We start from the raw sequence: 27,424 nt of genomic DNA, 5'->3' as shown, positions 1-27,424 counted from the left end.
AGTGACTGCGTAGATGAAAAGAAGAGAAAAGAAATTTGAAAACAGTCCCATTGTCAGTTTTCATTCCATTTCTAAATGTCACAAATCTTTGGGCAAAAATGTAACACAGAGAGTAGTATAAACGTTGCTACTAGTTATTTATTTCTAGGCTTTGGCTTTCATATTAGAATTTTTTCCTTTTAAAAAGTAAATCTGAGCTTTGTTTTCACTTCTGCCCTAAGAGAGGGAAAGAGAAAGAGTAATGCCTTGGAGGAAAGTATGGAGGTGGGGGTGGGGGTGGGAAACAAGGATAGTTCATTTGTTCCTTGACTTAAATCACTTAAGGTCCCAGCCAGGAAGACATACGAGGATTTACTGCAGTTATTACGCTGGCTTAAAGACCCTCGTGAAATCTGCATTGCGTTTCCTACCTTTAACCATCACCTGAGAAATGAGAGATTACTTTTCGAAAACTAAAGTAGACAAAAATCTCTGATCTAGAAAACTACCCTTTCGTAAAGATTAACATTACTGTATCTACGGGTGTGTCCAGCGCTGACTCGCGCTTGTCTAAGAGAGAAGTACAACAGGTGTGGATTTTCCATTCTGTTGACCAAACATAAGACAGAGGTGTCTTTTCATAAACACTCCCCAGAGGATTTTTTTTTTAGTTGACCGGCACACGATTGCAATCAGAAATCACCTTGTTTATGAGGTAACAGGTGTGGGGGATGTCGAGGGAGGAGCCAGGAGCTGGAAGAAGTAAGATGCAATGAAGAAACTGAAGTACTAAAAAAAAAAAAAAAAATTTTTTTATGGCAAAGTGAAAAAGCCAATTCAGAACTCCTGGATGGTGTGTGGCCGTATCAGCACATTGTATCACGATCAGAGTCCTCAGTGTGCAAAGTTTGCACGCTGAAGGAGAGGAAGGGTCAAGCATGGCAAATCCCAACCTTTTGCACATCCCTGGCAACTATTTTTTTAAAAAACAAACAAAAAAGAAAACTACCAAAAATTAAAACATTAGTTAGTTAGGTACAGCTCTACTTACTGTATCTACAAGTCCTCTAGGAAAAGACTAGGGTACTATTTTGGATGTGAATGGCCGTTACCTAAACAAAGCTTTTAAGGTAACAGTAAACAAGATCCTCGTTTCCATGTCAATAAACCAACCGCTTCTGCCTCCTGCACTGAACGTTGAAACAAAGTCAAAAGCTAGGTTACACTAAATAATAGTGACCAAAACACGTCTACAAACAATAGGGGGGAAACTGCAGGCTTTGCCCCCGATACAGAGGAATACGACCCACCAGCCACCACAGAAAACCAAATACTGTTTCTCCCACCCAGGTAGCAAGAGGGGATGGATGATAAATTCCCAAATTTGCCTTGAAAAGATTTTCCTCTTTAATTTCACTAGCTTTTTGAAATGTCTAGCCAAGAAATCAAGGAGAGAAAAACTCTTCAGACATCCGTTATCATCCTACAAATTTCTGAAATTAAATTACCTAAAAGTACAAAAAGCCTGGGCTGCATGCAAGCTATGACAAGTCCAGTACAATTAATAGAGCAACTAAGAGTGTAGGTGGGTTTCTTTCTTGGGAGAAGGCACGCACACCTGATCTCTTTGATCAGAGAAAGAGGGTGAATTTGCAAAATCAATTCAAGTGCACCGAAGGTTGCCAGGTTTCTTTCTTTTCTTTCCTTCTCTTCTATTCAGTGTTAATGCCAAAAGGGACTTGAAAAATCACCTGGGTCCACTTCTTTTACAGGAGAGGAAATTGAGACCCAGAGGTAACGATTGTTCCCGTTCATAAGAGGTGGATGGAGGTAGAACCCCATCTCTGGCCTTGTCCTGCTACCCCAACACAGAGGAGTGAAGTTCATGCAACCCAGCACTACAGCCCAATGTCATCTTAAGGCCTCTGCTTTCGGCAGATATATATTAATAAAAGCCATGGGGAAACTCTGGTAGACATAAAGGGAAGGGAGGAGAGGCAGGAAGCCCACACAGGGGCTAAATAAAACACTGCAAACTCTCCCTCCCATTAAATGTATTGTTACATACAGACACTCTTCCCTTCCCCTCCTGACTTCTGCCTGGAAACTTTTCCCCCTTCTACTCTCAATTTTTAAAACTTCTTATGTGCAAAGGTACCCACACTCAAATGAAAGGATCTGAGAAAGAAAAGGAAGAAAAAAAAATCACTTTGAAACCCCCAGGCCTTATCAGTTTTAGATTTCATGCCATCTGGAGTCACCCCAGTGGATGCCCAGCTCAGCTCTGCCAGCGCCCCTTCCCTTCCCAAACCACATTCCAAATCCCAAGTGCCCCAAGAGGAACCTGTTGCCTGGACCTGTAATTAGCGCCCTCTCCCCTCCTTCCTACGGCTGTCCCCCTCGGCCACGAAGCGGCTGTGCCTTCTCAAAACCGATCCCCACAGCCACAGTTGGTAACGCATGCTGGGCTTGGCTGACAAAGAAAAGTTGCATTTGCTCTCTGGTGGAGTTTCTCTGCACCGTCCCCAGGCCGGAAAGGCAGACTCTCCCGGAGCCGAACCCCCTCCTCCCCAAGCCTAACCTTGGCAGCGTCTGAAGCTGCAATGGGACAGGCTCTAAAAAGAAAACCCCAAGGCCAGCCACAGCAGCAAACTTTTGAGCCAACTCACTAGCTCAGTTTAAAACTACCCAGTTCTAGCACAGAAGCAAAAGAAGGCGCTGTCCCTTTAAATGGGGCTGTCAATGCCCAGATCGTTCCTGAAAAGGGGCGAACAACAACAACAAAAAGCAACCTACCGTCTTGGAATCTAACTCATGGTGGGGCTGACCTAATACTTTATCTACACTTGCTGGGTCTGCGAACGTGACGAAACCGAAGCCTCTGAAAGGAGACAAAGAGGGAGAAAAACAAACAAGAAAATGTGACACCATTGAAAGCAACAAGGAGTGAGACCTATGGCTGAATGAGGACCAAAAGTTGCCCCCCACGCACCCCCACTCCCACTTCCCCCCTCCAATTCGCCTCCTGCCTACAGCCCTCCACCTCGCAAGAAAAAGCATCCAGGTTAATGGGGGAGGTGGAACGGGGGCAGGGCGGGTGGAGGTAACTTGGTAAATGCTGGTGCCTCCACTCTTTGGCCACCTCAGTTTCCTCTCCTCCTTCCCTTCCCTTTCTTAACGCTTTGTTGTATTCCGAAGAAAGCCCGGCACTTAGAAGAGATTCACCACCATCTTTCTAAGAGGAAACTTAAGAGTTTGGGGAGCTGGGAGTGTGGGGAAAACATACATTAAGACCAAAAAAAAAAAAACTATGTGAAAAGTAAATGAAGCTGAATGTCATTTTAAACAGAGAAAAAGAAGCGACGGGAAAATGACTTAAAGCAGAGAGATGGGTATCTCTGTATCCAGAGTTCAGCTCCAATTAACAATAACCTCTAGGGTGATTGGGGGGCGGTGGGGGGTGGTAGAGAGCGCCGTTCGAGATCAGCCACGCGCCTGAGCCCCATTCTAATCCGCTTAACTACTTCCGAAGACACCTCCAAAAATAAAACTTAAACTTTGTTCTAAAATAAAGACAAAATCCAGAAGGCAATGGTTTACCTGGAGCGTTTCGTAGTGGGATCTCTCATGACCATACATTCTCTAATTTCTCCAAATTTGCTAAAATAGTCTCTAAGGCTATCTGTAGAGAGAGAAAGAGAGAGATGGTGGGGGGGGAAGAAGGTGTGGGAAAAAAAGCAATGCAAATTTTGATCAAGGACAAAATCCAAAAGTAGTTTTCTGTTGCTATTCTGTTTTGTTTTTTCATTTTTTGCACACGCGGGGGAAATCGGCAACAGAGGTCGCGTAGAGGGCTCAGAAAGGATTTGCTATTTAAAAAAAATAACCTTGCACAGGAGAAGTGGGAGCCAATGGCGGGGGGGGGCTCCTACACCGGGATAACAAAGAGCAATAAAGAAGCCAAGAAGGGGGGGACCCAGGCGTCCCCCCCTCCCTCCCTTACCTGGTGAGGTCTGCCAGCTTAGTCCACCGATAAACATTTTACTAGAGGGAGAAAACATAACAGAAGTGAGCACCGATGTCAGATCGGCCATTTTGACGTGTAACTTACAAAAGCTAAAAGGAAAGCGGGGGGGAGCGAGCGAGCGAGAGCCGGGAGGTGGGGTGGGGGAGAAGGTGACGGCGAAATGCAATCCAAAGGTGTGTAACTTCCACGGGGGGGGGCGCGCGGGAGGGGCGGGGGGGCGCGGGAGATGCCCGGCTCCGCGCACCGCCGTCCCCGCCGCTGCAAGGAGAGCGAGCCCGAGGCGGAGCGGTGGGCAGCGGCTGGAAACTTACCCGGGGTCGTGCTGGGAGTCGTTGGCGCTGCCCGAGGTGCCTTGGCTCCCATTTGCCTCCATATCTGAGCCCCCCCGCCCCCCCACCCCCAAAAAACCGAGCCCCACAGCGATCGGAGCGGAGCGGCGGCCGGCTCCGAGCCCCGAGATCTCCGCTCCCTCCTCCCCCTCCTCCTCCCCCCCGCCCGGGCTCCTCCGAATCTCTCTGCGAGCAGCGGAGCCGGGGCAGCGGCGAGAGCCGTCACACGTGGGCTCGGCTTAGCTCAGCCCCGCTGCCTCGCACACCCCCCGTCCCCGCCCCCCCGGCCCATCCCCACCTCTCCCCCTCCTCCTCCCCACCCCCATCTCCTCCTCCTCCTCCCCCTCCTCCCCGGCGCACGTGGGGCGGAGTTCTAGAACGTCGTGTAACCAATGCCGGTGACGTCACGCACCCCCGTGCGGCCCCCGCCTGCCCGCGCGCGCACACTCGGCCCCCCGCGGCCGGACCCACACGGGTGGCGCGAGAAGCCCGCGGGCCGAGGGGACCCCGCCTCCGGGCCGGCTGGGCGCGGGGCGACGGGGAGCGCACCCCGACTTCCGTGGATCACATGGGCTGCGGGGGGCGGGTGGATCGGGGGAGGGGAGGCGCGAGGAGCTTGCTGCGGCTCCTCACCCGGACCGGGGTGAAGACGCCCCCCCACCCTCTCTAGTTCGCCCTCTCTATTCAAGTTTGCCGGCCCCTGCCGCCGAGATCCGGGGATGGCACCAGCCGCCCGCCCTGCGCTGCGCCCTGTTTCCAGCCGCCGCTCAGAAATTTAGGTCAAGGACGTCGGGAGCAAACCCACACCCCGGCGCTACTCTGGCGGCCCCCGAGACCCTCCAGGATCGAGGGACTTCAGGATGGCGGAGACCCTCCTGCACAAACACCAGCCACAAGTTTTATTTTCCTTTTGCGCTGGAAGTTCTGTCTGGCTCTCGCTCCACACCGGCACGTCTTGCGCGGCTCCCCGCCCTTCCCCAGTAGAGGTACCAATCCGTGCCCGGGAAAGGTTATTTTGGAACTTTGAGAAACTGACGCGATTCCAGTGGCGAGAAAGTGCCGAAGAAAGGGTTTCCGCGCTAATCATAGAGTGTTGTAACAATATAATATGATAGGTTATAGGGGTCAAGGTCACATGATTGAGGTTCAAAGCAAATGTTTGCATATAATGAGAAGTACTTTTGGAGTGTCTCTGGGATGGCTGGGATGGGTGGTTATTTCAGGAAGCCGCTGTGTAATCCGTTCGTTATATTTTTTATTTCTCGAATTACCCAGCCTTTGTATGCCAGGATAATAAAATGCATGAGACTGAAATAGCCCAAGACCCCTCACGAACTGCGGAGGTAGCTGGGGTGGCAGAAGGCTACACAATCACTCCCACCTTAGGAGCAGCCGTATTGTACAGCACGGCTCTGGCATACAGTAGGTGCTTAATAAATGCTGGTTTCATACCTTTGTGCACTGAAAACTCCAAAAAGACGATTTCTGTAGCTTTCCAAAGACATCGCACATTTCTCCAGAAGATTCCAGGCTGGCCAAATTCCGGCTGGTTTCAATTTATAAACAATATGGATACAATTATCCGAATTGTTTTAAATTATTGCAATAAACTTAGTTAATATGGCATGAGGGGTAACATACAGTTGTGGTTCATCAGATACTGAGATTAATGTCAGGCATGAATTGATGCCCAAATAACACTTTTTCATTAATTTTCATAGGATTGGGAGACAAAGAAATACACTCAACACCAAAACTGAACCAAATCCACTGTGAGTTTTGGAAAAATGGAATATTTGGAAAATCTGAACACCAGCCGTAGACTTTAGTGACCAGGCTCTCAATCTCCCTGTTCCCTAAATTGCAGTAATTCCTCCTTGACAGGATTGATGGGGTGAAGGCGAGAGAGGCTGAAGTGAACCAATGTTGTAAAAGTTCCTTTTTCACTGTAAACCTGAGTCGTGTTTATCATCAATTACTACCCAATATAATCATATCGAGAAGGTGCTCTAAGGCTTTAAACTTCAAACCCTCACATTTCCTGTCACTCCAAGCTCCTTCCCAAATCATCTGGGGTCTCAAATGTGGAATAGTTAGTTGTTTTGATGATTGTTTATTATGAGTGATTATTCTCAACAAAATGCAGACAACAGAGCTAATTGTGTTTGGAATTTTTACGGTAGAACCATAGGTCATCCTAGGTAGAAAGGCCTCTCCTAATCTAATCCCCTCATTTTACATCAGGGTCTCAGGTACCAAACTCACCAGGCTACACCCCACCCCGACCTTCTGGCCATCAGTCCAGTGCCATTTGGCCTCTGCTGCCTACATGTTCATTCTGTCCCTCGAAAGGCAAGAGTTGGGGGCCCTTCTTCTCTGGCATAGACCTCCACAGGCTGACACTTACAGAACTGATTTAAAATCTAGAGAGGGGCTAGTGCTGCAGTTACAAAGTCAGTGGCTGAGAAAGAACTAGATTGTAAGTCTCCATTACTACATTGTTTTTACTCATTTAATTTATGTGCAGTAACATTTACTCTTTTTGGACTGTAATTCTGTGAGTTTTTGACATGCATAGAGTCATGTAACCACCACCATAATCAAGATGCAGAACAATTTTATTGTCCAAAAAATATTCCTTCTTGCTGCCCTTTTGCATTACATTATTTGTAATAGCTCATTATTATTATTATTTTATGCATTTTTTTTCTCCAGTTCACTCAATGTAGCCCCTGCATCAGGTGAATCCAAGCAGCACGGTATCACTCCTCAACGCTCTTAAAGTCTCGACAGCCCAAGACCATGTTGGACAATTCCTTCTTCAAACTCAATCTTCCAGGATGGGTTTAAACACGTGTTGATGCCACTCAAATTGAAATCTCCAGCCCCATCCTTCCTGAAGAGTTCCAGGCTCTGGCCAATTTCCTATTCAACATCTCCACTTAGCCTCTCTAAAAGCAGCCCGAGCTCAAATCCGTCTTTCTTGCTACTGCATCCCAGATCTCCCACCTGAGGCCCTACAGCAGCCTACAAAAGCCTCCCCACATGCACCCTTACTCCACTTATGTGCCTGGAAATCTTTCCCAGACCTCTGTGACAGGGTCGAATGCCCCTTGATACGCTGTTACCCTACCAGAACATACTCTGTGTACTTACCCTGTATGATCATTTGCTTTATTGCGCATCTCTTCTAAGCCATAAGCTCCTGGACCTTTCTGCTCTACAGGTACCAGCACACTGTCTGCTCGCCCATGGCTGATGCTCAATAATGACTGAATGAATGAATGAGTGGGTGGATGAATGAATGAATGATGGCCAACATTATTTTCATTCTAGGATTCTTTTTGTGTTTTTGTTCGTAAGTCAAATTGGCGGCAGTTTTCCCTTTTTCTGTTGCCTTTGTCTGCTTATACTGATCTCATAAAATGAACTGGTAAATTTTCCTTCTTTTTTCATTTTCTGGAACAGTGTGTATGAGATTGGAATTGTGTGTTCCTTGAATGTTTGGTAGAACTTGCCGGTAAATTGTCTGGGCCTGGGAAAGACATTTCGTGGGTTGATTTTTAACTACTGATTCCATTTTTTTAATGCTTATGGATCTCCTCAGGTTTTCTGTTTTCTTCTCGAATCTATTTTTATACACTATATTTTTCAAGGAAATTATCCATACCATCTAGGTTTTCAAATGTGTTGACAAAATGCTGTTCATAGTTATCTCTTAATGTATTTTAATCTCTGCTGTATCTATCCATAATGTTTATTTTTTCATTCCAAATATCATTTTATATGTATCTTTTCTTATCTGGATCAGTTGTGCCAGAGATTTTTTTTTTTTTGCTAGTGTTTTCTTTCTACTTTCTGCTAGTGTTTTCAAAGACCCAGACTTCGGTTTTGTTTCTTTTTCTGTTCTAGCAATTTTTGTCCTTATACTGTACATTATTATATATGATATTCTTATATATGGCACAATAGAATATATTATATACTATTATATATGAGAATATAATACATAATGTAATATTAATATATATCATATAGTGTTCCCTTCTGCTTCTGCTCTTTTTGGATTTATCTGTTGCTTTTTTTTTTTTTTTTTTAATTGGTGCCTTAGGTAATTTTTAGCCATCTGTTTTCTGATTTTAACATTTAAGATTATAGGTTTCACTTTAAGTACCACTCAAGCTATATTTCACAAGATATATAGACTTTTTGTTATCATTGAGGTAAAAAAAAAAAAAAAGGTTTAGATTTTAGGCTGGGCACAATGGCTCACGCCTATAATCCCAGCACTTTGGGAGGCCAAGGCGGGAGGATCACTTGAGCCCAGGAGTTTGAGACCAGCCTGGACAACATAGTCAGGCCCTTTCCCTGCAAAAGAAAACTTTTCTGGAAACTAGCCAGGTGTGGTAACATGCACCTACAGGCCCAGCTACTCAGGAAGCTGAGGTGGGAGGATCACTTGAGCCTGAGAAGTTGAGACTGTAGTGAGCCATGATCACATCGCTACTCCAGCCTGGGTGACAGAGCAAGATCCTGTTTCAAACAAAAAAAAAAAATCATATTTCAGATATGATTTCTTCTTTGACCAGTGAATTAATACAGGTGTATTTGAGGGGTATTTGATGTTATTCTTTAGTTATTTATGTCTAACTTAACTGAATTAAGGTCAAATAAGGTGATCCATATGAAGCAGATTCTTATTTATTAAAACTTGCTTTGGTGCAGTTAATTTTTGTAAATATTTCATATAGTTTTTAAAAGAATGTATATGCCTTAATGTTTAAGTATAGCATTTTATATGGATCTATTAGATCAGACTTATTAATTATATTATCTAGATTTCCTGTAGTCTTATGAATATTTTGTCTGCTTGACCTATTGCTTTTTATAGAAGTACATTAAAATGTCTATATGACTAGATTTTCCAGTTTATCCTATATTCTCGAAAATTTTGCTGTTTTTAAAAGTATGTTGTCAGGCACATGAAAAATAACTGTTAAAATTTCCCGCTATAATTGTGCATTTTCTACTTCTCATACTTTTTGCTTTGTGTATTTTAAGACTTTGTTATTAGGTGCATACAAGCTTAGATTTGCTATTTTCTGGTGAATTATTCCTTTACTATTAGCACAGAAGATATTTATCCCTAATGCCTTTTGCTTTAAAGTCTACTTGGTAATAAATGTAACTACGCTTTTAATTAGCCCTTGCATGGTAGATCTTTTTCTTTCCTTTTACTTTCAACCTTTTCACGTCCCAAATTTTTAGTTCAGTCTCCTGTAAATAGCATATGGCTAGTTCTGGTTCATTATTTATTGTGTTAACTAGGAGGTTTAGTCCATTTACATTTATTGTGATTGCTGATATTTTTAAATATCACCAAATATCACAATTTAGGGGCACAAAAATATATTAATTGCAATCTCTAGTATAACATAGTATCATCATTGTTTATACTCATGACCTTATTTTATTTGCTGATATCATGAATACTCGTATACCTGCTATTCAACCAGAGAACTCAAACAGAAGCAATAACTTATGTAACATCTGCTTATGTTCTCCTCCCTATCTCATTCCTCCCAGCCAAAGTAACCACCAGTCTGAATCTTGTATTATTATTTTGCTTTTTAAAAAGTTTTATCATGCATATCAGTGACTAATATTCTGTTTTGTTTTGAAATTTTATGAAAAATTTCTGAGGCTTGATAATTTACTTGATGTGAAATTATTAAGATTCAATTAGATCCTCTAGCAAGGGCCCTGGGGGTTAGAGGGGGGGAACTCAGTTAGATTTTTGTACCTGGTTGTAGTTCATTCTTTTTCCCAGTTGTATAATATTCTATTACATGACCATGCCACAGTTTAGTTTCTCCACTCTATCCCAAACTAGACTTTGGATTGTTTTGGGACTTTTTTTTTTCTACTATTATAAGCAGTATTATGAACAGTCTTACCTTCTGATGTACATAGCTCAGAATTTCTCTTGGAGTAATTGCTGGGTCACAACATATGTGAATGTAAAACCTTACAAGATAATACTAAGCTGTTTTCCAAAGTGGTATTCCAATTTGTACTCTTACTAGCAGTGTATAAAAGATTCTATTGACAGGACATGATGGCTCACACCTGTAATTCCAGACTTTGGAAGGCCGAGGTGGGCAGATCACCAGAAGTCAGGAGTTCAAGACCAATCTGGTCAATATGGTGAAACCCGTCTCTACTAAAACTACAAAATCCGCTGGGTGTGGTGGCACACACCTGTAGTGCCAGCTACACAGGAGGTTGATGCTGGAGAATCACTTGAGCCCAGGAGGTGGAAGTTGCAGTGAGTTGAGATTGTGCCACTGCACTCTAGCCTGTGTGATGATGAGTGAGACACTGTCTCAAAAAAAAAAAAAAAAAGATCCTATTAACTTATTGATTTCTGACATTCTGGACTTAAGTCTCCTTTTACATCTTTTACTTACTTTGCTTTCTGAAAGCTTTTTGTTCTTTTCCTTTTTTTTTTTTTTTTCTATTGCATTGATCAAGAATTCTTTGCCCTCCTTTCCTCATTTACTAATTTATTTACTAATTTGGAAGTTGTAAATTCTTTTTTTTTTTTTTTTTGAGATGGACTCTCGCTCTGTCAGCCATGCTGGAGTGCAATGGTGCAGTCAGCTCACTGCAACCTCCACCTGTGGTTCAATCGATTCTCCTGCTTCACCCTCTGAGTAGCTGGAATTACAGGCACTCACCACCATGCACCGATAATTTTTGTATTTTTAGTAGAGATGGGGTTTCACCATGTTGGCTAGGCTGGCCTTGAACTCCTGACCTCAATTGATTCACCTGCCTTGGCCTCCCAAAATGTTAGTATTACAGGCGTGAGCTACTGCGCCTGGCCAGAAGTTGTAAATTCTATTTCTACTCTTTCAGTTATTAAAATTTTAATCTGTACATGTGATCTAAAATAAATCAGATGCCCTAGAACTATCCAGTAAGCTAAGAATGACTCAACTTCAGTTACATTCTCTCCTCTTATGCTTTATTGTTGCTTGTTATTTTAGATCCACCTAGTTTTTATACCCCTAATTTTAATCTCTATTGTAATTTTATATGCAGCCAATTCATCATTTAGATTTGCCAATATTTACCAATTTCCTTCTAGATATAGACCCTTTCCCCTGAAACATAACCTTTTTTTTGTTTTTCTTTTGGAGGCGAAGTTTCACTCTTGTTACCCAGGCTAGAGTGCAATGGAGCGATCTCGGCTCACCGCAACCTCCGCCTCCTGGGTTCAAGCAATTCTCCTGCCTCAGCCTCCTGAGTAGCTGGGACTACAGGCACGCGCCACCATGCCCAGCTAATTTTTTGTAGTTTTAGTAGAGACGGAGTTTCACCATGTTGACCAGGATGGTCTCGATCTCTTGACCTCGTGATCCACCCGCCTCCGCCTCCCAAAGTGCTGGGATTACAGGCATGAGCCACCGCACCCGGCCTGAAACATAAGCTTTAATAGGTTTTTTTCAGTGAGATTGTGTGAGTGATATGCTCTCTCCACTAATACAAACAGGTCATATTTCACTCTCACTCCTGAATGATGATTTCTCTAGGTGTAATACTCCAGATTGGCAGTTATTTTACCCCAGCACTTTTTTTTTAATATAGCATGTCTTCCTATTCTTTATTTCTGAAACATTTGCTATGAGTCTAATTGTCATTCCTTGATAGGTAATCTGTCTTTTCTCTCTGGTTTTAAGGTTTTTTCCTTGTCATTGGCTTCCTGCATTTTTACTCTGTTATGTTCAAGTATGAATTTCTTGTTATCTGGTTCGGTACTCATTGTATATGCACAATCTTGGGATTCTAAGTAAAGTCTCCCTGTCATTGTCTTCTGGCACTTCTGTGAAATGTGTGACACATCTTGTCCTTCTATCCAGCATACTCTGAATCTGTCAGACTTTCCTTCACTTTGTCTTTGCTGCTTCCTGGGCAATTTTCTCAGATCCATCTGTAGTTCTTTCTTCAAGCCTGTCTAATCTGCTGTTTAACTCATCACTGAGCTTTTCATTTTGGTGGCTATATTTGTCATTTCTAGAAATTCTATTTAGTTCCATTTAAAATTTACCCTTTTTAGAGTGTTATGTTATTTTCTCCTGGTTTCAAAGGTTCCTTTGTGTTTTTAATAATGTGAAGCTTACTTATTTTACAGTCTGTCTGATAGTTCTGTTACCTGAGGTTTTTGGGATCTTTGTGTTGGCTACATCTTGCTTGTGGAGGATTATAGCCACATGCATTGTATAGTTTGACATTGGGTCTGCATTTCTGTATTCATTCAAAGCTTTAGGGTTCCTGGACCATACCATATTGTAATCCCAAATTCTCAGTAAAGCCCTTTTTTCCCCACCCTCAACCCATGCCAAGACAGGCACATTTTCTTGTGACATTGGGGAGATTATTTTTTCCTGTGATTATTTCTCTAGTGACACAGGAGGGTCTAACTTTATGGGGTTCCAGCATTATGGGGATTCTCAGTTCCATTTCCCCACTTTTAATGCACCTGAAGCAGTCTCCTTCCTATTTTGATGCTCAAACCTCAGGTTCCCAACACCAGCAAACCTGCCCAAGACTGGCTCAACCCCAGCTCACCTTCATACCATGATATCGTCTTTCTCTTCTTTCTGACTCTGAGAACCTTTGCTTACTGTCCCAAGAGCTCATTTAAATGGGTGTTTATTACATTCTGACCACTATTTATATGTGGTTTATCGTAGGAGGGTTTTCAGTTTACTTAGTCTGCCATATTGCCAGAAATGGAACTTCCTTCCATTTAATTTTTAAATCTTTTATTTTAAAATTATAATATCTTCCACTTTAAATGCATTTTTTTCTTAGAGTACTGTGGCATCTAAATCTTGGGATTTTTTTCTGAATAATCCCTTATAGGTGAATTAGAATTATCTCGAATGTGACATACAGGTCAGTGTGGCTGTATGTTGTAATCACCTGGGGAACTTTAAAAAATACTGATACACCAGGCACGGTGGCTCACGCCTATAATCCCAGCAGTTTGGGAGGCCGAGGCAGGCAGATCACCTGAGGTCTGGAGTTTGAGATCAGCCTGACCAACATGGAGAAAACCCATCTCTACTAAAAATTCAAAATTAGCTGGGCATGGTGGCTGAGGCAGGAGGATCACTTGAACCTGGGAGGGGGAGGTTGCGGTGAGCCGAGACCGCGCCATTGCACTCCAGGCTAGGCAACAAGAGGGAAACTCTTATCTCAAAAAAAACAAAAAAAAAAAAATTGCTGATGCTTGGTTTCACCCATGAGATTGTGACTGAATTCACCTGAGGGACAGGCTGGGCAGTGGGCTTTTTTTTTAAGCTCCCCAGGTGATTCTAATGTGCTGCCAAGGTTGAACATGGTTAGTTTTCAATGTACTGATGGAAACAAGCAAACAACTCGTGATGGTGCCTGAGCTGCACCCCAGAATGATTTATTTTGTCTAGGGAGGGCTCTAGGTATCATATTTTTTTAAAAAATTCTGCTCATGATTGTAGTGAAGATGGAGAACCAACAATTTAGACACAGGCCTACCCAGTCCGATGGGAAAGGTTAAAATAATGTTGGCCGGGCATGATAGCTCATGCCTATAATCCCAGCACTTTGGGAGGCTGAGATGGGCAGATCACTTGAGATCAGGAGTTCGAGACCAACATGGCCAACATGGTGAAACCCCGTCTGTACTACAATACAAAAAAAGAAAAAAAAATTAACTAGCCATGATGGCAGGTGCCTGTAATCCCAGTTACTTAGGAGGCTGAGGCAGGAGAATTGTTGGAACTCGGGAGGAGTGGGTTGCCAAAATCATGCCACTGCACTCCAGCCTGGATGACGGAGAGAGACTCTTGTCTCAAAAATAAATAAAATACTGTTAAAAGTGCAAGCATGAGAAATCATCTAGCCCGATAGTTCCTACTGTCTGCAAAACAGCCCACCAGAGTCCCGAGGAGCTTTTTCAGTGGTACAGATTCCTGGGCATTGTGGATTTAGTACCAGATCAGTGAGTCTTTAATTCCCCAAAGGACCTTAAAGGTCACCAACTTTGGAAACTATTCGGCCAGCCCATCTTATTTTACAAAGGAGGAAACCATCCCTCAGAAAAGCGTTTTTGTTCTCAGGGTCCCAGAGCTGATTAAGAGGAAACCTGACTCTTAAATCAAAGGCTGACCCTTCCAGTCTTGTGTTCATCTCATCCATTTCCAAACAGAAAGCATCCTACCACTTTTAGAAGATCTTGGACATTTTAAAGAGGCAGATTTGGGATTTGGGTGTAGTTATTTCAGGAACGTGGATTTTCTGTTTTGCTTTACAATAAAGAAAGCCTGCTTCCCGCCATGTGGGGTCTTACCAGTTGTTCATTGACCTTAAGGAGGTAAGCCACCATCATTTTCAACTGCCCTTATGTAAATAGGGGATTGTGGTGGCTTCAAAATATGTTCACAAATTCTTTAGACTCCTCCAAGAGATGGAGTCAAACTGCCCTCCCCTGGACTATGGGCTGTACTTAGTAACTGGCTTCTAAGGAACAGAATGTGAAGGAAGTGATGGTGGGTGAATTCTAAGACAAGCTCATAAAAAGATATTGAAGTTTCCGTCTTGCTTTGTCTCATGGATCGTTTGCTCTGGGGGAAGCCAGCTGCCACGTCGTAAGGATGCTCAGGCGGCCCTGTGGAGAGGCCAGTGTAGAAAAGAATTGAGGTTTACTGTCAACATCTCAAACCAACTTGCTGGGATTGTGAGTTAGACACCTTACAAGCGGATCCGCCAGCCCTCATCAAGTCTTCAAATGATTGTTAATCTGGCCAGTGCCTTGACTACAACCTCATGAGAGCTTTTGAATTAGAACCTCCCAGCTAAGCCATTTCTGATTGATGTTGAGATAATATTTGTTGTTTGAAGCTGCTAAGTTTTGGGATAATTTGTTACACAGCATAGATAACTAATACAGAGATACTTTAATATGCACCAGAATAGAGCTGCTTAGTTTATAGGTTTGCAACAGGATTCATATGCTAACATTTATAGAATGCTTCAGACTCCAACCAAATGAACTGCATATTAGATATAAAGAAGCGATCACATATTATTATCAGATTGCAACACATTTCATGTTCAATTAACCGAAATGCTTTTTCTGCAGCAAGACTTTGTTCATCTTCTTATCCCCACTGCACACTTATAAAAGGTCACTGTCAAGATATAAAAGTATATATATGATTTAAATGTCTTGACTCAGTTACTAACAACCATGAGCATGCTTTTCAAACAGGAAAAGCAAGATTCATTTCAACTTGCTCTTTTTCACACGATGCTCTTTGTTTACTTTTTGGTATTGCATTTCACTGCCACGCCGGACGCCTCTCTTATTAAAGAGACTGTTCACTTATCTCTCTCCCACGGTCTCATAAGCCTTACTTTTAAAAACAGCCGTGGCAGACTTTGCACCAAAAAAGCAAGCCATGTTTCTACTAGGAAACATTCAGGGAAACGAGGAGTTTTTTTCTTCATGGAAATTTCACCAAGTATAAATTAACATGTCTCAAACTAATGGGCCCTTTATATTGATTTAAATAAATAGCCTCCTTTCTCAAAAATCATGACTTCTGAGCACTTTCTTAAATTCAACACTAGTTATTTTTTTCCAAAAAAATATGAAATAATCATGTGCATAGAGATCCCAAGTTGGTCTTTCTTCTGGATCTGTATAATGTGGGAAAGCCAAGATGGTATCTTTATTTATTTGTTTGTTTGTTTTTGAGACACAGTCTGGCTCTGTCACCCAGCTAGAGTGCAATGGCACTATCTTGGCTCACTGCAACCTCCGCCTCCTGGGTTCAAGTGATTTTCCTGCTTCAGCCTCCCGAGTAGCTGACAGGCACCTCTCACCATGCCTGGCTAATTTTTGTATTTTTAGTAGAGACGGGGTTTCTCTATGTTGGCCAGGCTGGTTTCGAACTCCTGACCTCAGGCGATCCACTTGCCTCAGCCTCCTAAAGTGCTGGGAAAACAGGGATGAGCCATTATGCCCGGCCCCAGGATGGTATCTTTCTAACAGAGTCATAACTGGAGGTATAAAATATCTGGAAAAGTGAAACACACAAAAATATGGAGGATGTGAGGCCGACAGAAAGTGAAATTATATTTTTCTTTTTTGTTGTTGTTTTTGAGACAGGGTTTCCCTCTGTCGCCCAGGCTGGAGTGCAGTGGCACAATCTCAGCTCACTGCAACCTCTACCTCCTGGGTTCAAACAATTTTCCTGCCACAGCCTCCTGAGTAGCTGGGATTACAGGCATATGCTAATTTTTGTATTTTTAGTAGAAACGAGGTTTCACCATATTGGTCAGACTGGTCTCAAACTCCTGATCTCAGGTGATCCACCCGCCTCAGCCTCCCAGAGTGCTGGGATTATAGGCATGAGGCACCTCACCCAGAAATTATATTTTTCAAACAGCCTTTACTGATCTAACAAACAAGTATCTTTATGTATAATTTATTTACTCCTAACATTGCTTGATGTCTTATATTTAGAGACATAAAGGTCTATTTTATTCAAATGATAGAGAAATTTGTTTTCTTTCATTTTTCTCTTTCCAAATTGGGGAGGAAAATGCAAAAAGCTCCCAAATGGAGGGAAAAACAAACCTAAGTGTGTTTAAGCAATTTTTTTTTTCCATTTTCTCTTTCCATTTTCATGTTGGGCATAGCTGAAATCTAGTGTTGTGGTTGATAAGTTTTACTCCCTTTCATCCCCTCCTCCCTCCTTGTTTCCAGCTCAAAATTTTCACACCCCAGCAAGGCATAGGGTACCTATTAGTCTAGATGAATAAGAAAGAGCTAGATTCCGGCCGGGTGCCATGGCTCACTCCTGTAATCCCAGCACTTTGGGAGGCCGAGGCAGGCGGATCACGAGTTCTGGAGTTCAAGACCAGCCTGGCTAACATAGCAAAACCCCGTCTCTACTAAAAATATAAAAATTAGCCGAGTGAGGTGGCACACGCCTGTAGTTCCAGCTACTTGGGAGGCTGAGGCAGGAGAATCACTTGAACCTGGGAGGCAGAGGTTGCAGTGAGCTGAGACCACGCCATTACACTCCAACCTGGGTGACTGAGTGAGACTCTGTCTCAAAAAAAAAAAGAGCCAGATTCCTAACTAATAAATATCATTTACTGAGTGACCACAACAGAGGACCCTTCTAGTGTGGTGGGGACAGGGATCAGAAAGCTATAATCTTCAGGAGTTGCAAACGGTGGGCAGTAGCTTGGGGTTGGGAGTGAGGCTGGCTGTAACCTCTCCATGTGGCAGCTTCCTGCAGGGGACACTGTAGACCAATCTGGTGAGCCCCCTCCCCAACCATGGGAGATATGTTGTGATATCAGTGTGGGTATGGTAGGCACAAGAGACAAGTCTCCGGTATTAAACAGGAAGCGTCCATTCTCATTAAAAATATCCCAGGGCTGCTCTCCCGTCTACCCTAAAGCTGTTTCACCAGTTTGTCATGCTGTCATCATTATTCTTAAACGTGTAGGTAAATATTTTATTAAACATCTTCACTGCTTGGCAGTTAGGGAGCCCTTCGCCTCCTAGACTTGGCTGTCGCCCAGTGCTGCCTGGAAGGGTGGGAGTACAGTGGCCCCTGGAACGCTCCGCGGGGTTTGCAGGCGCAGCACAAGAGCGCGATTCTGTCAAGCCATTTCCACCTGGAAACCATTTTCTCCTTTGGCCTCTCGAGCTTAATTTTTTCAATCTTCTTTTTAAAGCAGTCACCAACTTCGTCTTGATGAAAGGTGCCGCGGCCCCCAGAAGAAAATGGTTACGCCTTGCGACTCCACCTGGAAGCAGTTGACACAGAGCCACCGTCACCTTCCCTTCCGCCTCTCCACCACCCTTGCGACTTGCCCCGTCTCCACTGTGACCTGCCTTGCCAGACCGAAATCTAAGTATCATAGCTGCAGATACGCAGGCTCCGTGCACCCGGCCCCACGCACTCTACAGGTTATGTCTGTTCCCATCGTCACTTCCACGCCTTGCCTCGGCGTCCCATCTGCTCGGGAATTTGCCAGCAGCAAACGCGTAGACCCGCAGGCCACACATGAGCTTGGGCACCGTGGGGTCTGCTTTTTAATAATTCTTTGCTTTGGGCCATTGACACAGCCTAGGAGGCGGTCAGAGCAGCAATCGGCAGCACGGAGGGACTGCCATCCCATCCTAGGTTTGGGCTACAAGGAGCCCAACCCGGCAAGATCTGCTCTTGGGTGAGAAATCCCAATTTTGGAGGACCGTGGGTATGAGCGCCCTCGTCTGGCGAACAGAGGAAACGCCTTCTTGTGCCCCACGTTTCAGTTCCCTCTACTGGCCGAGCAAAGAGAAGCCTTGGCTCATGTTACTGCCCCCGGTTCCAGAGTTCAGGGCCGGGCTGTCAGATTCTGAAACCAGAGCCCTCCAGATTCAGAGGTTTCCTGGAGTTGACACTGAGACCCACCACAGTAGCCCACGCTGCAATTTCTGCAATTACCCATCAGCTAATTCCAAGTGGCTGAAAAAAATTAATTGAAGGGAAGGAAAGAGAGAGAGAACGGACTGTCATCTGTGAAGGGAGAATTCAGATAGGTCAAAATCAAATCTGTTTAGCCAAACGTGATATTGACGCATAGAGAGGCAGAGGGAAAAAAGCAAAGTATTAGATGTGAAGACAATAGGGGATATAGACTGTACAGCCAATTTCTGAGCAAGATATTCGTGCTAAAAATACTACTACTATTTGTAAAGGGCATGAGAAATCAAATTGTGTCTGTGTCCATGGGTGGGAGGAAGAAGCGGCTGTGCATACAAACCCCCAGCATTAGAACAAGACCGAGAAAAGACCCTAATCCCAGAGGAGTTGGGATGAACATAAGAATAATTTGAAGTGAACCAGAAAATTAATTTCACCATCATCCTCTTACTTTTGTGGGTCCAATGATGCTGGTGGCCCCCAGTGGCTGGCCACACCTCTGGGTTCTGAAAAGGACCCCCAAGACCCCATTACCCACTCAGTAAAATGCCACATGAGAAAGGAGGGCATGATCTGGTGTTGTACCTTCTAGTCTAAGTCACAAATAATCACGAGCATTCAAAAACATTCATTGCCCAAGTGGCTGCTGGGGAGGCCTGGCCTGACAGAAGGCGTTCATGAGAAAGACCCGGGGGGTTAGCTGATCACCAGCTTGATGTGAACCCACGGCGAGAGGAGGCTGTTGAGAACCCTAATGCAATCTGAGGCTCTATTAATAGCACAGAGTGTGGAAGGAGGGAAGCAATACTCCCAGCGCGTGCTGGCAGGTCAGGCCACATGCAGTTTTATGCTCAGTCCTGCGGGCTGTATTTTAAGAGAGGCACTGGAAAATTCAAGTCTGCTCAGAAGAGCATGAAAGGATTGGACGTTGGTATTTAGACAGCATCTCTGTTAGCTTTACAGTCCTTTTGCAGTTGGCAATACCAGAATGATTATTACACAGAGTCTCCGTAGCCAGTTGCAGGAATCATGTTCCTCATGTTTACTTAACCTCCCTGAGTGTTGGGGGTCCCCTCTCTATATAATGGGGGCAGTAATTTCTGCCCAATCTACCACTTCCAAGCATAATTTGAGGATGGGTCAGTTGGGCTGGTGTGTACGGAGCATTCACTGAGTGCCCAGCTCTGTGCCAGGTGCTGGAGGCACAAAGAGAAACCCAGGGATCTGTTTTTGAGGAGCTTGAAGTCTAGCTGGACAGATGGGTCCATAAGCAGGTACTTTGCATATAATGTGACAGAGGATGACAAAAATACATGCATTGATTTGAAATGAGATACAATTAATTTCTCATAAAGAAAAAGTGACAAGACAGTAAAGCAGAGTCCCTGTGGAATATGGACTTTCAAGTGCAGAAACAGGAAAATAAGTCATTGGAGGTAGGGGAGAGAGGCCATCAGGAAGAGAATATTAGAATCAGAAAAGTTCAGAGTCATAGAAGACAACTGAAGTGTCTCAACGATGTCAGGTGCCATTATGACGTCAAGGAGGAGGAAGGCTAAAACATTTCTAAACCACTCACTGGATATGGAGATGAGGAGTTCATTCTTCGTGGTCAAGAGAGATCTTTCAGGAAAAATGATGAAGGAAGAGATAGACTTCACTTAGGAAGTGTGTGAATGATACATTTATTGAGCACCTACTGCATACCTAGCGTGGTGCTACTCACTGTGGACATTCAAAGAGCAAAAGGTTTAGTGCCAGCCTGCCACACTATTGGTTGGTGCATTAAGACTAACACCTGTATGTCCGTTAAGGTCTAGTGGAAGATCATTATATGAACTGTTCAACCGGGTGAGGCAGACAGCATAGTGGTTTAAATGACCGGTTGGCCTGACCCAGGATGGCGTTCCATATAGCCACATGCATACCAGAAGAAAAAAGAATTGGTGGTAGTGCACTCCAGATATTACCTACCTTCATCCCCTTTCCCTTGATTCTTGGAGAGTTTCGATTCCCAGAAGCATTCAGAAACACAAGTCTTGTCTTAACATCCCACATGTTTGCTCCCATTTTGTTATTTACCAGTGAAATTAATATTACTCTTTACCCTGCTCACATTCTAGATCCAACATGCATTTTTTTCCATCAGGGGGTTTGTGTTTGGTTGATTAGTTATTCATGTGTAATGTAAGACGACAAGAGCTGTAATACCGAGAAGTGATTGTGGAGAATGCAGACGTGCAAGCTCTGGGGTTGGCTTCTTATTTTTCTTTTTCTTTTATTTTATTTTTTGGTGGGAGTGTGGATGGGTAGGCAGGTTAGGAGAAGCATGTGGATTACCTGCAGATGGTTGAACTCTCCCCTTACCAAGCTTGTGACTCAAGCAAAATAGGGGGAATAAAAATGAATGGCATGTGCCTGCTCATCATCTCCTCTCGTCGACCTGCACCCTGTGCCCCTCATCAGCTTCTGGCTCTGTCCCATGCAATCACCCAACTCATTCAACATCTGGACTTGAGATCCCACCTCCCCGCTGCTCCAGGAAGTCTGGTTCGCTTCCAATGTATCTTTTCTGTACGTTGGCTTCTTTCGTAGGTTGAATTTTCACAAAGGGGATCCACCTTATAGACTAGCTCTTCCTCTACCTTGACCTCCAGAACCTCCCCCAAAATGTCTGTTTCCCTCACAGTAGCCAAAGAGGTCTTTATGGGATACAAGTCAGATCCCTCCAACGGCTTCCCACTGCATCGAAGCCCCTTGCTGTCACCTGAAAGACTCGATGTTGTGTTCTAGGCCTGCTTTTCCAACCTCATATTATATCATCATCCTCTATCATTTCTTTTTTTTTTTTTTTTTTTGAGACAGAGTCTCGCTCTGTTGCCCAAGCTGGAGTGCAGTGGCACGATCTTGGCTCACCGCAACCCCCGCCTCCCGGACTGTAGCAATTCTCCCGTCTCAGCATCCCGAGTAGTTGGGATTACAGGCGCACGTTGCCACATCCAGTTCATTTTTTGTATTTTAGGAGAGACGGGTTTCACCAGGTTGACCAGGCTGGTCTTGAACTCCTGAGCTCAGGCAATCCACCCACCTCAGCCTCCCAAAGTGTTAGGATTACAGGCGTGAGCCACAGTGCCCGGCCTCATTTATTTATATTTATTTATTTATTTAGAGACAAGTTCTCACTCTGTCATCCAGGCTGGAGTACAGTAGCATGATCACGGCTCACCACAGCCTTGACCTCCTAGGCTCAGGTAATCCTCTCACCTCAGCCTCCTGAGTAGCTGGGACTATAAGTGTATGCCACCAAGCCCAGCTAATGTTGGCAGGCTGGTCTCAAACTCTTCGGCTCAAGAAATCTTCCTGGCTCAACCTCCCAAAGTGCTAGAATTACAGGCGTGAGCCACCACGCCCAGCCTCTATCATTTCTTAAACCAAACAAGCTATTTCCTTCTTCAAGCCCTTTGCGTATGCTGTTTGTTCCTTTTGCCTGGGTTGTTCTTTCTCCACACACTATGTAGATATCTGCTTATCCTTCTTTTAAAAAAGTTGTTTGCTAACCTTTTTTTATTTTTATTTTTATTTTTGAGACGGAGTCCTGATCTGTCGCCCAAGCTGGGGTACAGTGGCATGATGTTGGCTCACTGCAACCTCCACCTCCCTGGTTCAAGTGATTCTCTTGTCTCAGCCTCCCAGGTAGCTGGGATTACAAGGACCCGCCACCGCACCCAGCTAATTTTTGTATTTTTAGTAGAGACAGGGTTTCACCATCTTGGCCAGGCTGGTCTCAAACTCCTGACCTCGTGATCCATCAGCCTCAGCCTCCCAAAGTGCTGGGATTAGAGGTGTGAGCCACCATGCCCAGTGTTTGCTAACTTAAAAAGAAAATTTATATATGTAAATTTATGAGTTACATGTGTAATTTTGTTACATGCATAGATCTCATAGTGGTAAAGTCAGAGTTTTGAGGGTGTTTATCACTCAAATACATTGTACCCATTAAGTAATTTCTCATCATTCACTTCCCCCATCCCCTCACCCTTTCTTTATTTTTTTTCTCTCTCTTTTTTTTGAGACCGAGTTTAGCTCTTGTTGCCCAGGCTGGAGTGCAGTGGTGCTATCTTGGCTCACTGCATCCTCCGCCTCCCAGGTTCAAGCAATTCTCCTGCTTCAGCCTCCTGAGTAGCTGGGATTACAGGTGTGCACCACCACACTCGGCTAATTTTTGTATTTTTAGTAGAGGTGGGGTTTCATCATATTGGCCAGGCTGGTCTCGATCTCCTGACCTCAGGTGATCCACCCACCTCAGCCTCCCAAAGTGCTGTGATTACAGGCATGAGCCACCGTGCCCAGCCCCCTCACCCTTTCAAGCCTCCATTGTCTGTTACTCCACACCCTACATCCATGTGTACACATAATTGAGCTCCCTCCCACTTATAAGTGAAAACATGCAGTGTTTGTCTTTCTGTCTCCGGCTAGTTTCACCTAGGGTAATGTCTTAGAGGACATTTGGTTTTTTTTAACTGAGTAGTGCTTTATTGTATATACATAGCACATTTTCTTTATCCAGTCCTCTGTTGATGGACACTTAGGTTGATTCCATATCTTTGCTATTGTGAATAGTGCTACAATAAACATATGAATGTGGGTATCTTTTTGATATACCAATCTTTTCCTTTGGGTGTACACTGTTAACAGTTACCAGTAGTGTGTTTGCTGGACCAAATGGTAGTTCTAGTTTTAGTTCTTTGAGAAATCTCCATACTGTTTTCTATAAAGGCTGTACTAATTTACATTCCCACCAATAATGTATGTGTTCCCTTTTCTCCATATCTTTATGCTTCTTCAACTCTTAGTTCAAATACCACCCCCTCACAAAAGTCTTTTCTGATCAATCTCTCTAAAGCTGCCTCCCCACCCATTGCTTTATTTATTTCCTGCATATCACCCAACACCATGTGAAGTTATCCTGTTTCTTTCTTTCTAGAGAATTGTCTGGAAACTCCACTGGAACAAGACCTGTTTCATCCTCTGTTGTACCTCCAGCACCTAGAACGATGCCAACCCGTGGTAGGAGATCACCAGGTATTCGTTGAATGAATAAACTTTAAATTTCTATAATTCTCTTCCAAAATTCAGCTCTATTTTTAGAAAGCTCAACATCCAAATATCAACTACGTAAAGAGACCTATTGAAGAGGTGATTGTTTAAATGACAAGGTGGACTCCTTGATGTAGAAGTTTCCCTCTGCCTTTAACAACTATCCGTGAAGTCCGGGGAGAAGAGAAGCTTCAACACCAAAATCGAAAATATTTTCTGCCTGTTCCCAAATCATCTTCCATCATGTTATTCTATGTTTCTTCTTTCTAGTGTTTCTCACTCTGAAATTATTCTGCTAATTTCTGTTTCCTTGCTAATTGCCTGCTTCTCACCCCCATCCACGAAGGGAGACCTTGCCTGTCTTATTTGCAGCACAAGCCTGGCACAGAGTAAGTGCCCAGAAGACATTTGTTGAATAAGTGAATTTTAAATGCTTAGAAATAAAGAGAAAGAAGCAATTATATGAAATGCAATGAAACACACAAATATCCACGTGTTCACAAAAAATCAGGCCGCAGAGACCTTTGAGCAAAAGAGCTGCAACCGGAGGGTAAAGAGCTGACCACACAGTGAGTGAGGTATGAATTAGATCCCATTTGTGACCCGCTCCCCAACTGCTGTCAGAACTCATCACAGGGTTGGACTGGGAGGTGGTGGCTCAGACACTGGGACCCGGGACACGTAGGGGCCCTTGCAGGTGGCCAGGATCAGAAGACAAAGCTGGACCTTCAGGGAAGCAGGCTGTGCCTGGATGTCTCAGGTCACCAACAGGATGATGTTAGTTACAATTCCCTGAGGTCTACCATGAGCTGCCAGAATGGTGGGAGCAGCAGCAAGACTGTCCTGTGCCTGGGAAGGCTTTGGTTGCTTTACCTGCTCCTGAGTCTGCAGCTGGAGGTAATCTTGATTTAACCCAATTCAAACCAGCACCTGTTATATGGAAAACAGTGCGCTAGGTGCAATGGGGGTGAAGGAAGAGGTGTGTCACCTGTGCCCAAGCTGAGGACAGCCACAGACAGATGAGGCCAAAGCAAAGATGTCTCTCAAACAGGATGAGGGGTGAAGTGGCAGGGGAAAGGGTACCAGCAGCCTGGAGTGATGACAAGAGAGGCAGAAAGACTTCCCAGAGGGACCAGTGCTAGAGGGGGCTGGCAAAGAGGGCCTTCCAGGGGCAGGCGAGCTAGGGCATCTTGTTAAATCAAGATTACCTCCAGCTGCAGAGCTGGGGAGCCTGGAGAGACCTATTGGGCTGGAGGCAGGAAGGGTCTGCAGGTAGGTGCAAGGAGAGCAATTTCTTACCAAAAGTTCCAGTAAAGTCCCTCAGGGCCAATCCCTGAAGCCTGTGAGCAAAGGAAAGTGGTTTTCCAAGTAAATGCCTGGAGAGCAGCTGCACAGCTTTGCCAGGAAGGGGAAGGCAGGCAGAACCACAGGCGGCACCGCAGTGATGGACGATATGTCCAGAAAGGTATCTGGGGCATGTCGGGATTCATCGAGATAATGAATGACCATAGGGAGGCATGCGGGGAGACTGGGGAAGACGGGGTAATTATAAAAGCAATAGAAGAATGTTTAGTTTGGTCCTGGACAAACTGACTCTGAAATTAATCTGGAGTACACCAGTGTTCATAGCAGCATTGCTCATAACAGCCAAACAGTGGAAACAACACAAGACTCAAGTGTCCATCAACAGATGAACTGATAAATATATATAGGTGGTGCATACATACAGTGTCATATTATTCAGCCATAAAAGGGAATAAACAAGTGATATATGCATGCCATGATGTGGATGAGCCTTGAAGACATTATGCTAAGTGAAATAAGCCAGATACAAAAAGATAAATATTATACGATTCCACTTACAGGATCTACCCAGAGTCGTCAAATTCCTGCAGACATAATGGTGTCTGCCAGGGACTTGGGGAAGGGGACAATGGAGTTAGTGTTTAATGGGTATAGGATTTCAGTTCCGAATGATTAAAAAAAAAAGTTTTGCACTAGATCTTTGCTAAAAGACTGAGAAGTAATGATTTTTTAAAAGTTCTGAGAACACAGTTTTTTTTGAGATGGAGTCTTGCTTTGTCACCCAGGCTGGAGTGCAATGGAGCGATCTCTGCTCATCGCAGTGTCTGCCTCCCAAGTTCAAGTGATTCTTCTGCCTCAGCCTCTCAAGTAGCTGGGATTACAGGCACCTACCACTACGCTCGGCTAATTTTTGTATTTTTAGTAGAGACACGGTTTCACCATGTTGGCCAGGCTGGTCTCGAACTCCTGACCTCAAGTGATCCATCTGCCTCCCAAAGTGCTGGGATTACAGGCATGAGCCCCCACACCCAGCCTGGAAATAGACTTCAATGTCCTGGAAATGCATAGTGGTGATGGTAGTGCAACACTGTGAAGGGAGTTAGTATCACTGAATTTTACACTTTAACATGGTTAAAATAGTAAATTTTATGCAATGTGTATTTTGTCACAACAAAAAAATAAAATGAGTGTGGAAAAGTAAACAAGCCAAGAATATACAGAATATTTCTGAAAAAGGGAAGTAATGAAGAGATAAAACTCTACCAGATATTAGCATAGATTATAAAACCTCAGGAATTAAGAGTATGGCACTGGAGCTTGATGACACAGACAGAACAATGAAACAGAAAGAAAGTCCAGCAATAGGCCGAAATCGGCCGGGTGCAGTGGCTCATGCCTATAATCCCAGCACTTTGGGAGGCTGAAGCGGGTGGATTACTTGAGGTCGGCTGTTCGAGACCAGCCTGACCAAAATGAAGAAACCCTGTCTCTACTGAAAAAGATACAAAATTAGCCGGGCGTGGTAACACATGCCTGTAATCCCAGCTACTCGGGAGGCTGAGGCAGGAGAATGGCTCGAACCCGAGAGGCGGAGGTTGCGGTGAGCCAAGATTGTGCCACTGCCCTCCAGCCTGGGCAACAGGAGCAAAACTCTGTGTCCAAAAAAAAAAAAAAAAAAAAAAAAAAAGCCCAAATCCTTCAAGACTTTCATGTGTGGGAAAGGTGGCATCCGGAGACAGTGGGGAAACGGTTCTGGGAAGAACAGGAGCCGTCAAGGAAAAACAACATAGGATCCTTATCTCATAGTCACTGCAGGAAGAATTCCAAATGGAGAAAAGATTTAAATGTATGGCATAACCCATCCAAGTACTAGAAGGAACCAGCAGAGTTTTCTTTCTTAATCTCAGAGGGTGAGCACAGACCAGCTGTGACATTTATCTCTCTGTGCCTGTCTCACAGGGTGCTGTGAGCACTGGAGGAATTAATACCGTACATGCAAATGCTTAGAACAATGCCTGGAACACAAGGGACAATGGTCACTTACTAATCCTTTGTGGTGCCACACGAAGACTATTGCCGTCATCATCATCATCATCATGAAAAAGAATGAGGACTTAAAAAAATGGTTTTCTAGTTTTCAGGAG

General features: G+C 44.1%; 1 protein-coding gene and 2 long non-coding RNA genes across 15 annotated transcripts in view; 2 read left to right on the top strand and 1 right to left on the bottom strand.

The window, feature by feature from the left end:
• MSI2 (musashi RNA binding protein 2) overlaps window positions 1-4,599 on the bottom strand; it is a 435,580-nt gene extending 430,981 nt beyond the window's left edge. For 7 of the 10 annotated variants that reach the window (XR_004269439.1, XR_004269440.1, XM_032279294.1 and 4 more), the window contains exons 1-4: window positions 4,318-4,523; window positions 3,983-4,023; window positions 3,580-3,661; window positions 2,776-2,860 (exon numbers count right to left, since the gene is read on the bottom strand). Coding sequence is in view for 8 of the 10 variants with exons in the window: in XM_032279294.1 (XP_032135185.1) it covers window positions 2,776-2,860; window positions 3,580-3,661; window positions 3,983-4,023; window positions 4,318-4,379 (270 nt within the window). In the remaining 2 variants the exon portion in view is untranslated. Of the gene's footprint in view, window positions 1-2,775; window positions 2,861-3,579; window positions 3,662-3,982; window positions 4,024-4,317 lie in introns of all 10 variants that reach the window. The other 3 variants (XM_032279293.1, XM_032279296.1, XM_032279289.1) reach the window with 2 other exon arrangements.
• Window positions 2,845-27,424, top strand: part of LOC116552559 — a 50,946-nt gene continuing 26,366 nt past the window's right edge. For all 3 annotated transcript variants that reach the window (XR_004269442.1, XR_004269443.1, XR_004269444.1), the window contains exons 1-2: window positions 2,845-3,043; window positions 23,863-23,960. This is a non-coding gene — a long non-coding RNA (uncharacterized LOC116552559). The remainder of the gene's footprint in view (window positions 3,044-23,862; window positions 23,961-27,424) is intronic.
• On the top strand, window positions 4,774-7,640 carry LOC116552560. 2 transcript variants are annotated; one of them, XR_004269445.1, is made up of 2 exons: window positions 4,774-5,321; window positions 5,611-7,640. It is a non-coding gene; the product is annotated as an uncharacterized LOC116552560 (long non-coding RNA). The 2 variants fall into 2 exon arrangements; XR_004269446.1 differs by having other exon boundaries at window positions 4,779-5,321; window positions 6,057-7,640.

Source organism: Sapajus apella, unplaced genomic scaffold, assembly GCF_009761245.1.
Source record: "Sapajus apella isolate SASKATOON/1434 unplaced genomic scaffold, GSC_monkey_1.0 scaffold12, whole genome shotgun sequence".
Lineage (NCBI taxonomy): Eukaryota > Metazoa > Chordata > Mammalia > Primates > Cebidae > Sapajus > Sapajus apella.
The sequence above is the reverse complement of the archived record's forward strand: the minus strand, read 5'-3'. Positions and strand labels throughout refer to the sequence as shown.